We start from the raw sequence: 12,092 nt of genomic DNA on the forward strand, positions 1-12,092 counted from the left end.
GAGAAAATCACGTAAAGGGCCAGCAAATATCGCAGACAATTCAAATAGGAAAGAAAGGAATAGTCCGGATTCAACACATAGGGTTTAACAAAGCAAATTGGTAAATCAAAAATTCCAAATAACCCTGATTTAAGGAGAAAAATACAATCTTACCATGAATAGTTGGAATGAAGACATATAGAATCAGTAGAAAAGTTGAACCAAGACACTTAGTAGAGGCATATTAGGATAAGAAAATCACGAGACATCTAAATGGCTAAAGAAAAATCACAAGAAGCAAGGCAAGAACAAAGTCAGTACACAAGTACTCAGAAACCAAACAAAGAATGTCGAAAAATTAGGGCTTTTAGAATAAACAAGTTAAGGTTAGAGCAAACCTAAGGAAATCGGTAAAAACATATAGGAAACAGAAGATAAACACTCAAAATTATCAAATGTTTTGGTAAAAGAAATTTCCGGAAACCCTAGTTTAGAGAAAAATGAAAAATCATTCCAAAATCAGACGGTTCTTGTAAAAAATCAAAAGGTTCTTGTAAAACTCATATGAAATAGGTCGAAACCATCTCTGATCTGTACAGATCTAAGAAGTTCAGAAGGAAGAAATTAGGGTTTCGAGAAGAACGCTTAGAAACCCATAGATCTAAGATGATATACGAAGATCTTACTCGGAATCAAACCGGAACAGCCTGAATTAGGCGAGAAAGGGCCATAGATGCAAGCGGGACTGTCCCTGGTCCCTTAAGGACCTTAGATATGGCAATACCAACGTACGAGAGGCCCTTAGAGGCCTGGTGGTGGTGGGAAAACACCATGAAAGGCAGCGGATGACCGGCGATGTGGGTAAATTAGGGTTAGGGCTTGAGAGCTTTTGAGAGAAAAGAGGATTAGGTGACAGCAGGGGAGGTGAGGGAAATGAGAGGATTTGGGGGGGGGGGGGTCATTAGGTTTAATTTAGGTAAGGGCTAATCGGGACCGTTGATCAAAATGATCAACGTCAGGATTTGACNTGAGAGCGTTTGAGAGAAGAGAGGGGTTTCAGGGCGGCGGATGGTGGAAATGAAAGGGTTTGGGGGGGGGGGTCGTTTGGTTTATTTAAGGAAGGGTCATTTGTGGCCGTTGATCTCTATGATCAACGGTCGAGAGTAAAAGGTTTTGGGGCCGGATCAGGCAGCTGGGTTTGGGCAGGTGGGGTATTGGGCCTGGGTATAATTTGGGTTTAAAAATTGGGCTGGGTATTGGGTTAAATTAAGGCCAAAATTGAAATAAAATAGGGCCAGATTTTAAATAACCCTTTTTAATAACTAAATAATTTACAAAAAATAATAAAAAGAATTTCAAAAATATCTTTGTGTACTAAAATGATTTAAAATGGTTATTTAATATTTTAAAAATATAAAAGACCATTTTATGCATCAATAATGTAATTATGCACTAGTATGGGCTATTATTGCAAAGATGTGCAATTTAGCCAATAAATGTAAATATAATTACAAAAAATGCACTAAAAATATTTAAACACTATGTTGGCATAAATAATGAATTTATATGACTAAATCATCACAAAAGTAATTTGAAGGATAATTATTGGATATTTTATAAATAAAGGAGAGGAAATAAATTGATTTGGAGATTTTAAAATTATAGAAAAATTATAAAAATGTTTATACATACTCATAACTGCATATGTGCTATTTTGAAAGTGTATATATATATATATATATATATATATATATATATATATATATATATATATGTATTAAAAATATATGAGGAAAAATTAGGTATAAATAGAGCCTTCATAAATAAGATAACCCTGCTGGTGGAATGACCATGAGTCCCTCTCTACTCCAAGCGAGCAAACCCCGGCAACGCCAAGGTCACGATCTTGGCATGACAATCCAATATAGCATGATAAGGGGATAACCAATCCATCCCCAAATGACATCGAAGTCCACCATATCGAGAAGTAGGAGTTTTACTCTAGTCTCAAAACCCCTAATAATAGCTACACATGAACGATATACACGATCTATCACAATACAATCACCCACCGGCGTAGACACATATACTGGAGCACTCAATGAATCACGAGGCATAACTAAATATGTAGCAAAATAAGATGACACATAGGAGTATGTAGACCCTGGATAAAATAGGACTGATGCATATCTCTGCAAACTAAAACCATACCTGTGATAACGGCATCAGATGCCTCAGCCTCAGGTCTGGCTGGGAAAGCATAACATCGGGGTTGTGCCCCACAACTCTAAAATACAACCCTAGGACGGTCTCCTGCTGGCTGGCCTCCACTTCTAGTGGCCTGACCTCCACCTCTAACGGCCTGACCTCCGCCTCTAACACCTCGACCCCTACCTCTAGCTGGCAGAGCGGGCGGTGAAACACCCGGTGCTGGAACCATGGCACGAGAACCCTGGTGCTGAGAACTGCTCGAGGGCAAAATCTAGCAATGTGCCTCGGATCGCCACAAGCATAACAAGACTTCGGCTGCTGAGACTGTTGACCCTGGAACTAACCCTAACGGCCTGAATAACCACCTTGAAAACTCTAGAGTGGAGGTGCACTGATAGGAGCTGGTGGGGCACTATAGGGCAACTGATCAGAATACTGCATATGAGAACCACGACCACCTGGAGCATCGTGAGAAGCCTGAAGTGCTGAATGAAACGGCCTGGGAAGATGGCCTCTACCAAAAGAAACCCTGCCTCCAGACGACGCACCACTGAACCTGCCAGAATGATGAGGCCTCTTGTCAGACCCCTGACCGCTCCCTTGAGCTAAAACCACCTCAACCCGCCTGGCCACATTGGCCGCATCCTGAAAAGAAATCTCGCCTCCTGTCTCCTTAGCCATCTGCAATCTAATAGGTTGAGCGAGTCCCTCAATAAACCTCCTCTCTCTCTCTCTCTCTCTCTCTCTCTCTCTCTCTCTCTCTTGGTGGGGAGTATAAGAAGAGCATGACGAACCAAATCAACAAACCTCGTCTCATACTGGGTGACAATCATAGAACCCTGCTGAAAACGCTCGAACCGCCTACGATACTCCTCTCTCTGAGTGACGGGAAGGAACTTCTCCAGAAATAGCTAAGAAAACGATCCCAAGTGAGAGCTGGTGACCCAGCTGGTCTAGCCAAAGAGAAATCCCTCCACCATTTCTTAGCGGAACCTGATAGACGAAAAGCAACAAAGTCGACCCCATTGGTCTCCACTATCCCCATGTTCCGAAGAACCTCATGACAACTGTCTAAATAATCATGGGGATCCTCTGAAGATGTACCGCCATAAGTAGTAGTGAAGAGCTTGGTGAACCTGTCCAATCTCCACAAGCCATTTGAAGACATGGCTGATCCATCACCGGTCTGAGCTACAACACCCGGTGGAACTACCCCAACTGGCTGAGCTGCTGGAGTTTAAAACTGGGGAGCCATCTGCTTCTGAGTGCAAGTAGCGTGAGTCTGTGCTCCTCCCCCAGCCTGAGAGACGGCTGGTGCTACAGGAAGTATGCCTGCCTGAGTGACACTCTCCATAAGGCCCATTAGATGGAACAGAGCATCCTGGTGTACCGGGGTAGCGATGAACCCCTCGGGGACCTGAGCTGGGCCCACTGGAACTGTCTGGCCAGAACCTCATCATCAAACTCTACTTGAGGCTCCGCCACTGGTGCTGCTGCTCTGGGCTGAGCTATGCCCCTACCTCGGCCTCTAGCACGGCCTCAGCCTCGTCCTCTGCCCCTCGTAAGAGCTGCCACTGGGGGCTCGGGCTGCTGATCAGCTGACAAAGCGGTACGTGTTCTCACCATCTGTGAAAGAACAGAGTAGAAGTTAAATTAGCATTGAGAATTCAAACCGCACGACGGAGATGAATAGAAGTGAAACTGTTCCTAACTCTGTAGCCTCTAGGGGATAAGCATAGACGTCTCCGTACCGATCCCTCAGACTCTACTATGCTTGTCCGTGAATTGTAAGAACTAAGCAACCTATAGCTCTGAACCAACTTGTCACGACCCGAATTTCCCACCGTTGGGACCGTGATGGCGCCTAATATTGAACCCATTAGGCAAGCCAACGTTACTGGTTTTTTTTTTCCTTTATCTTTAACAATTTACCAGATGATATAAGAAAATCAGCGGAAATCGAAAATGCAGAAGAACAGTTAACAGTTTAATTTAATACTAATACAATATCCATAATAAAACTCCACCCAGAACTGGTGTCATAATTTTACGGACTGTCTACGAATACTACAAATAGTGGTCTGAACAAGAAAATACAAATCTGTCTCAGAAGTAGATAAAACAGAATAGAAGCAAGATAGAAGGGAATGCCAAGGTTTGCGGACGCCTACAGAACTACCTCGGGTCTCCACTGGACAGAAGGCAGCAACCTCGAACTACGGTCCGTAGGGTCCAGTATCGGGATATGCACAAAAGTGCAGAGTGTAGCATCAGTACAACTGACACCATGTACTGGTAAGTGCAACAGAAAACAAATACACGGCATCACCCTTCGTGCTTTTACTCTCAATCCTCACCATGCAATCAATAATGGAAAATTTGCACGGCATCACCCTTCGTGCTTTATCACTCTTTCTTCACCATATGCATAAGTATGAATGTGCACGACATCACCGTTCATGCTTTATCCCTCTTTCCTCACCCAAACAATAGAAACAATAACATCCCGGCAAGGGAATCAACAATGGAAACAGATACATCCCGGCAAGGGAATCAACAATGGAAACAAATACATCCCGGCAAGGGAATCAGCTATAACCAATCTCGTTCCAACAGTTATCTTCACAATGAATCTCAACTTGTACCGATACTCAACAATGGTCAAATATCAAGAAAACATCATAAGCTTGTTCAACAGGGATAATCTTCAATTTATGCATGGATAGTACATAATGAGAATCACCACAGTTACAATATAAGACTCACGGGCATGCTTGACACCAACGCATAGATACTCGTCACCACACCTATACGTCGTACACAACACTAACAGGTTCCAAATAAGACACAACGCCTATTCCCTCTAGCTAAGGTTAGGCCAAATACTTACCTCGAATTCCACGGCCAAAATCAAGCCTCAAATACCGTTTTCCCCTTAGATTTCGTCTCTAATTCACTTGTATCTAGCCATAATTAACTTAACAACATCAATAAATGCTAAAGAATTCAGCTCCAATGCTTAATTATAGGTTTTCTATCATTTTCCCCAAAAAGTCAAAAATCGACCCCGAACCCGCTTGGTCAAAACTCGAGGTTCAAACCAAAAACCGATTACCCATTCACCCCCGAGCCCGGATATGCAATTATTTTTGTAATCTGACCTCAATTTGAGGTCTAATTCCTGAAATTTCGAAATTCCCAAATTTCACCCAAAAACACCCAATTTCCCATGAAAATCCCTAGATTTTGTGATGAAATCTTGTAAAAAGATGAAGTAGATTGAGATAAATGAGTTAGAAGTTGTTTACCTATGATTTGGGGAAGAACTTTTCTTTGAAAAATCGCCTACGAGAGCTTAGGGTTTGAGAGAATTTGAAAATTGATGAAAATCCCGTCTAAGTCATAATTTACACAGTCGTAGTTATCGCATTTGCGATAAAATGTTCGCAAATGCGAACTCGCAAATGCGAAGCTTGGCCTGGGCTGCTAACTTCGCAAATGCGAACTATTGTTCGCAAATGCGGCGGCTTCTGAGGTCGCAATTGCGATATTGAGCTTCGCAAATGCGAAGGACCCCCCCTCCCCGTTCCCTCTGATCGCAATTGCGATGGATCTTCGCAAATGGGATGCTCGCATTTGCGAGCCAAATGCGAAGTCTGCAGATCTGCAACCCAACAGCTATTTCTTTTCAGTCTCAAAACACTCTATGGCCTATCCAAAACTCACCCGAGCCCTCGGGGCTCCAAACCAAACATGCACGCAAGTCCAAAAACATCATACGGACTTGCTCGTGTGATCAAATCATCAAAATAACATCAACAACTATGAATTTAGCATCAAAATCAATGAAATTCTACAGAACACCTAAAGTTACTATTTTCACAAGCGAGGGTCCGATTTATATCAAATCAACTCCGATTCTTACCAAGTTTCACAGATTCGACTTAAACATTATTTTAAACCTGTACCGAAGTTCGGAACCAATATACGGGCCCGATACCATCAAGAACGCACACCATTTCATTTCCAAAAGTCTATATATTTTCCAGCAAACAATTTTATTTAAAAATTCTTTTCTCTGCTGGGGACCTCGGAATTCAATTCCGGGCGTACGCCCAAGTTCCATATTTTTCTACGGACCCTCCCGGACCGTCAAATTACGGGTTCGGGTCCGTTTATCCAAATATTGACCGAAGTCAACTTAAATTCAATTTTTAGAGGCAAAATTAGCATTTTCTCAATTTTTCACATATAGGCTTTCCGGCAGCGCGTCTGGACTGTGTACGCAAATTGAGGAGAAAAGAAATGAGGTCTTGAAGGTCTTGGAATACAAATTTGACTGCTAAATCAAGAGATGACCTTTTGGGTCATCACATCTTCATCTCAGTCCTCTTCATATTTGATTCACCTCTCTCTTTTTCTAATGAATATGCAGCCATGCCAAAGTTTAAGCGTTTTCGGAATCCACTAAAGTCAGCTCGTCAACCAAATGAAGCTCATGTACATTTTTCATCATCAGCAATTCCACTCCAATCACGTACTATAGATCCCCCAGCAATAGTACAAGCCCTCCCACATGCTCATGATGTTCCTCAACAAGAATAAGCTCCAACTCTACCTTCTAATTCAAATGCAACATTTGTGCGCCGTACAGGACGTGAATCTACAAAATATTGGACAGTAGAGGCAAAAGGTATATACCTTACATGTATTTTTACTTCAATTTATGAGAATCTTATTTTTTTCCTTTTTGGTTGAGTAGCTTGTTTTCTTGTTAAAGACTCAGACAATGCTACCAAGCAGATTAGGGTCAAGGTCAATGAGGTTAACAACCTAACTATCGGGGAGCGCATCATTGTGGATTTTGATGAATACAACACAGCATATTGTGAAGCGCAGGGATTGCTCGCTGGATATTGTGGAACGTTAGCAATTGATTGTAATTTATTCCCGATAAGTATTGAGAAGTGGTCAGGGCCATCACTCATGCCTAAGAAGTCAATGGAAGACTGCTGTGAAACAATATTGAAGGTAAAAGTTTTACTAAATGCCTATGTACTTATTGCACCTAGATTTTTATACACATGAAAAAGCTAACTTCTATTTTTTATTTGAAGCCTCGATTTGATTTTCGGGTAAGTGAGTCCATTGCATACAGATAATGCAGTGCTAGTATTTCGAAGAAATGGGCTCACATAGGCAGAAGTTGTGGAATGAATATTTTGACCCAGCCAAAAGCAAAAAAGAAATTCTAAGTAATGTACCAGCAGGTATAAATAAAGATCAATGGGCTAGTTTTGTTGCTTACTGTCAAAAATCATCAACAATGGTAAGATTCAAATTATTTTAATAAGTTTCATCATAATTAAATGAAGACAAATTTTTTAATTTGTATTTGTTTTGTTGATAGGAGCTTTGTAGAAGAAATAAAGAAAATCAAAAGAAGGAAAAAATGCCGCATACTGGTGGATCAAAAGCTATCTCGAGAAGACGACATGAGCTGGTATGCACATTAACTTAATAATTTTACTATTTCTCTAATTAAAATGTTTGTAATAACTTTTTAATACTCTTTCTTAGTTTTTGGTAACTGAAAAAACTCCTAGTCGCGGAAAAATATTTATTGAAACTCATAAGAGAAGCAATGGATCGTATGTAAATGATGCGGCAAAAACTATAGGGGTAAGTATAGCTTAAGAGCATTTTTATAACATTATTTTTATTATTTTTGTATAGCATTTTGCATCTCAAGTTTAACTATCTTGTACTTACTAATTGATTTTTATTTGCTTGTAGGAAGAAATTGAATTGAATATGACTCAATATGATACTAATGAGTGTGAAGTTTCCCCAAATGATGTTATTTGCAAGATGTTAGGGGCAGAGCACTCCAGGAGACTACGATGTATGGGTATGGGAGTTGTGCTGTGAACAGGTTATTTTCACAAAGACTTCATTTGAATATGTATGTTCTTACATTCCAAAAAGTTTAAAAACATAATATTGAACTAGTATTACTCTTACAAATATGAAACCATGATGTTGATATAAAAGAATGACAAATTTGTGCTTCCTATATATAGAGGATGGACATCTGTGTTATAGCTTATGGATCTTGTGTCCTGTAAGAGCATCTAGTAATTTCTTCATGGTACCTCCCTGTTATAGTTTTATAAATCTTCGCTTTTCGATCCTGTATATGAGTTTGTTTATTCTGTGGATCTGGCACTCTTTGTTTTCTTTTTAGGATAATAAATGATGCAAACATGGAGCATAGTTATGAAGGTCTCTTGTAGACATTGAAGTGTGTTCTGCCTGATTTTCATCGATATATTAGCTTTATTACGTTGTACTGGACATGTGACACTGACTTGTCTTCTATTATATATTAACATTGTTTCTGTTACTTTCATTTACTGTTGGTAATTTCTAATTTTGATGGTACTGCTCCATAAGATTCTGCATTAGAATGCTAATATATAGGAGTACTCTGTTTCGTTTTTATATTTTCTTCTGAATTCTACTCTCAACCCATCTATGAGTCTTCAAGGACTTTCTTTGATGTCGCGGTTTCCTGTTCCAGCACTTCAAACATCTTCAGAGTTGTCATCCACATTTAATGGGGTAACAGTTTGTTCTTTCAAAATGTGTTGGCATATTCAAGTTTTTGACACCTTGGTGACCTGTTTGGCCTTTTGCTGTTAAATATAGAGAACTTTGTGTTGCATTATAGCTGGTAAGATTGTTATTTGAATATTTGAATTATTTGTATCTTTGAGCTCTATCTTTCTTGTAATTGTGTGTTCATAGTTTGTCAAAAGTTGTTAACTAAGAACTTAAAATCAGGGAAAATAGAACACAATTAAATGGTGCAAAGATAGAAAGATGAATTTTCTAATTTAAATTTAATGATGTGACCTTTCTAACCTTTATGCTTTTGACAATGGGGGAATTTGAGGGCGTATTTTTGCAAGAGTGATATACTTAAATTAAGTACACCAATTTGCTTGCTCTCACTTTCAAATGTTCTGGCTTTTGTACTTGAAGTAGTTTTAAATTTGAGCTGTTGCTCTGTTTTTGGATTGAGACACTTTATGGGAAATGTTAGAATGCTCTTTTCTTGATTATTCCATATTAAATTTCTTTTGAATTTAAGACAGATTTCTTTCCTAGAGTCTACATGAAGGAAGATGAAAGAATGTAGGATTTGCCATGATAGTGATGAAGATTCAAACATGGAGATTCCCTGCTCTCGCCGTGGAACCCTCAAGGATTATTAAGCTAACTGTTCTCGTCCTTTGAAGCCCATGGATATAGAGCAACAGAGAGAGTATGGTCACAAGATGGTGAATTTCATTTCTGATTATCACAAGAACAATGAGAATTCACTGTTCTCAATCAAGTTTAGGTTTTCACAACAACCTATCAATTTCTTTTTGTATCCCTACCATGCACTTGCCAAGAATTAGTTGCCCATAAAAAGTTTAGCCCTTGCATGACAGTGTTATTTTGGCAGAGTTTGTGGAGGCTTAGCTAGAAAAAAGTACTCCATTATATTTCTTTTTGTATCCTTACCAGCACTTGCCAAGAATTAGTTTCCCGTAGAAATTTTAGCCCTTCCATGACAGTGTTATTTTGGCAGAGTTTATGGAGGCGTAGCTAGAAAAAAGTACTCCATTATATTGCTAATAAAATTAGTAAAGCTCAATTTTTTAATCGATACATTTTTACTATCCTAGCTGGTTGTTGATCATATCATATATCATTGCTCATGATAAAAATTTATTTAGTTCCATGAGGATTTGAATTTGTAATATTTGTCACTATTGTTAATTTTTATGAAATTTGATTTATGTTGTAAGTTATTTGATAAAAGTGTTTCTTTAATCCTACAAATAAAAATGTTCAAATAGAAAAAGAATTTTCAACAACAAAATATTGTGGCAGAAATAAACTGCCACTATTTTTTTTAAACATTAATATTATATTGTAGCAGTTATAAACCCCCACATAAATTTTTTTTTAAAAAATATTTGAATCATACTGGGAGGTGGAGGCGGGGGGGGGGGGGGTATTAAACTAGCACAAATTATCTTTCAAAACCCCTTCATAAGTTTTTCTTAAAAGAATATTTAAATTATATTTTAGGGGTTTTTAAACCTCCACAATATCTTTTTTGAACCATTATGATCATATTGAGGGGGTTTATAAGCACTCGCAATATTTTTTCTTTGGCACATCGAAAATCATATTGCGGGGTTTTTAAACTAGCATTAATTATCTTTCAAACCTCCAACAAATTGAAAATTCATTTTGTGGCGGTTGTCATGGAGGTTTTGAAAACCCGCCGCAATAATGCTCGTGGCAAAGGTAATTGCGGCACTTCTAGAAACCGCCACAATTCTTTTTGTGGAAGTCAAAAATCGTCACAATTTGACCAAAAAACTCCCACAAAGTAACTGTTTTCTTTTAGTGAACAATACTATATTTCTTCAAAATTACTTAAATATATGTGCGTGCACCCATGCTCAAAAACTCCTATGGTGCAATAATTATTGGCACCTTTATGAGTGAACTTTGCTGTTCAATTCCCACTTCGGACGGTCTTATTTTTGGCACTGAGTATAGATATATACGTGAAAATTACTAAAATTTAAAAAGAATATATTTTTGAACCTATAATTTCAAAAGTGTAATGGGTTCATGGTTAGAGACTAAAGTTAAACACATCAAATGTAAGTTCTAAAACCACCTCTTCACAATAGTGCATTCATCTTCTTGAAATTCTGGATCTGCCTTTGATCATAGCCTCAAAATTACTGGCGCGAGCAAATAACTAAGGGGTAGGAATATTACGTCAATCAAAATATACCGATCACTATTAATGCAAAATTTTATGCAGGAACTATATTTACTAATGTGGCTCACCAAAAATCGTCGAATGTTATGCACGTACTAATAATTTTAAAGGCATTTTTGTCTTTAACACTCTTACCCACGTATATTGTTAACTTACGTCAATTGTATCTCGCATAAAATAATAATAATAATCCCGTATTAATTAGTTTAATGACGCATTTAGTTATGTAGGGATAATTTTTTCTTATTGGACCAATCAACCGCTGTATTTATTCACCAAATTAGGTGTCCAAGCAAAAAACATTTATTACTATTACTTTTGCTAAATTATATGATGAGATTATCTTTAATTTGATACTGTGGCCAACCAACGGTTAAGTATGATGCATATGCACAAAAGTGGAGTCAAAATTTGAACTTCATGTTCGAGTTCGGGATTCTAGGTCAACTACAAGTGCTAATAAATGGATTCGAAAATAAATTTTTATTTGTACATATTAATAGAATTCCAAACACATATACATCGTTTGAGTATAAGTTCTACCCTCCCTCCACCCCTATATATAATATATATATATATATATATATATATATATATATATATATATATATATATATATATATATAATATATATATATATATTATTTATATATATATATACACACACACTCTTAGCACATCCATTCCTATTCGAACCTTTCGTCCATCCCACCCTCTCATATTGGCTATGAATGTCAATGTATATATGTCAAAGTACCCCATGTGTCATAATTGCCTGATTCTGAACTATTTTTGACTTTACAAGCAATAACATACCATTCCAGCACAAGTACTTAATGCATGATGAAATCAGGAAAAAGAAGTGTACATTCAATCCATAAGAATGCAATTGTATCTTCTTCTTCTTTATTTTCTCTTTTCTCCTTTGTACGTATATTCTTATGTATTATAATCTGTGATAGTCTCTTTCAGTGATAATGTGACAGCTAACAGCTAACTGCCATTTTTAAGTAAGATGAAGAATATAACCTAAACCCCCCCC

The 12,092-nt window shown here is 38.0% G+C and overlaps 1 protein-coding gene across 1 annotated transcript; it reads left to right on the plus strand.

Moving 5' to 3' along the window:
• The first annotated feature begins 6,627 nt into the window (after nucleotides 1–6,627).
• Nucleotides 6,628–8,121, plus strand: LOC109243874. The gene is made up of 5 exons (XM_019410883.1): nucleotides 6,628–6,727; nucleotides 6,953–7,221; nucleotides 7,601–7,693; nucleotides 7,771–7,872; nucleotides 7,987–8,121. The coding sequence occupies exons 1-5, from the start codon at nucleotides 6,628–6,630 to the stop codon at nucleotides 8,119–8,121; spliced, it is 699 nt and encodes a 232-aa protein (XP_019266428.1).
• The last annotated feature ends 3,971 nt before the right edge of the window (nucleotides 8,122–12,092 follow it).

The sequence above is a fragment of the Nicotiana attenuata genome, unplaced genomic scaffold, assembly GCF_001879085.1.
Source record: "Nicotiana attenuata strain UT unplaced genomic scaffold, NIATTr2, whole genome shotgun sequence".
NCBI lineage: Eukaryota > Viridiplantae > Streptophyta > Magnoliopsida > Solanales > Solanaceae > Nicotiana > Nicotiana attenuata.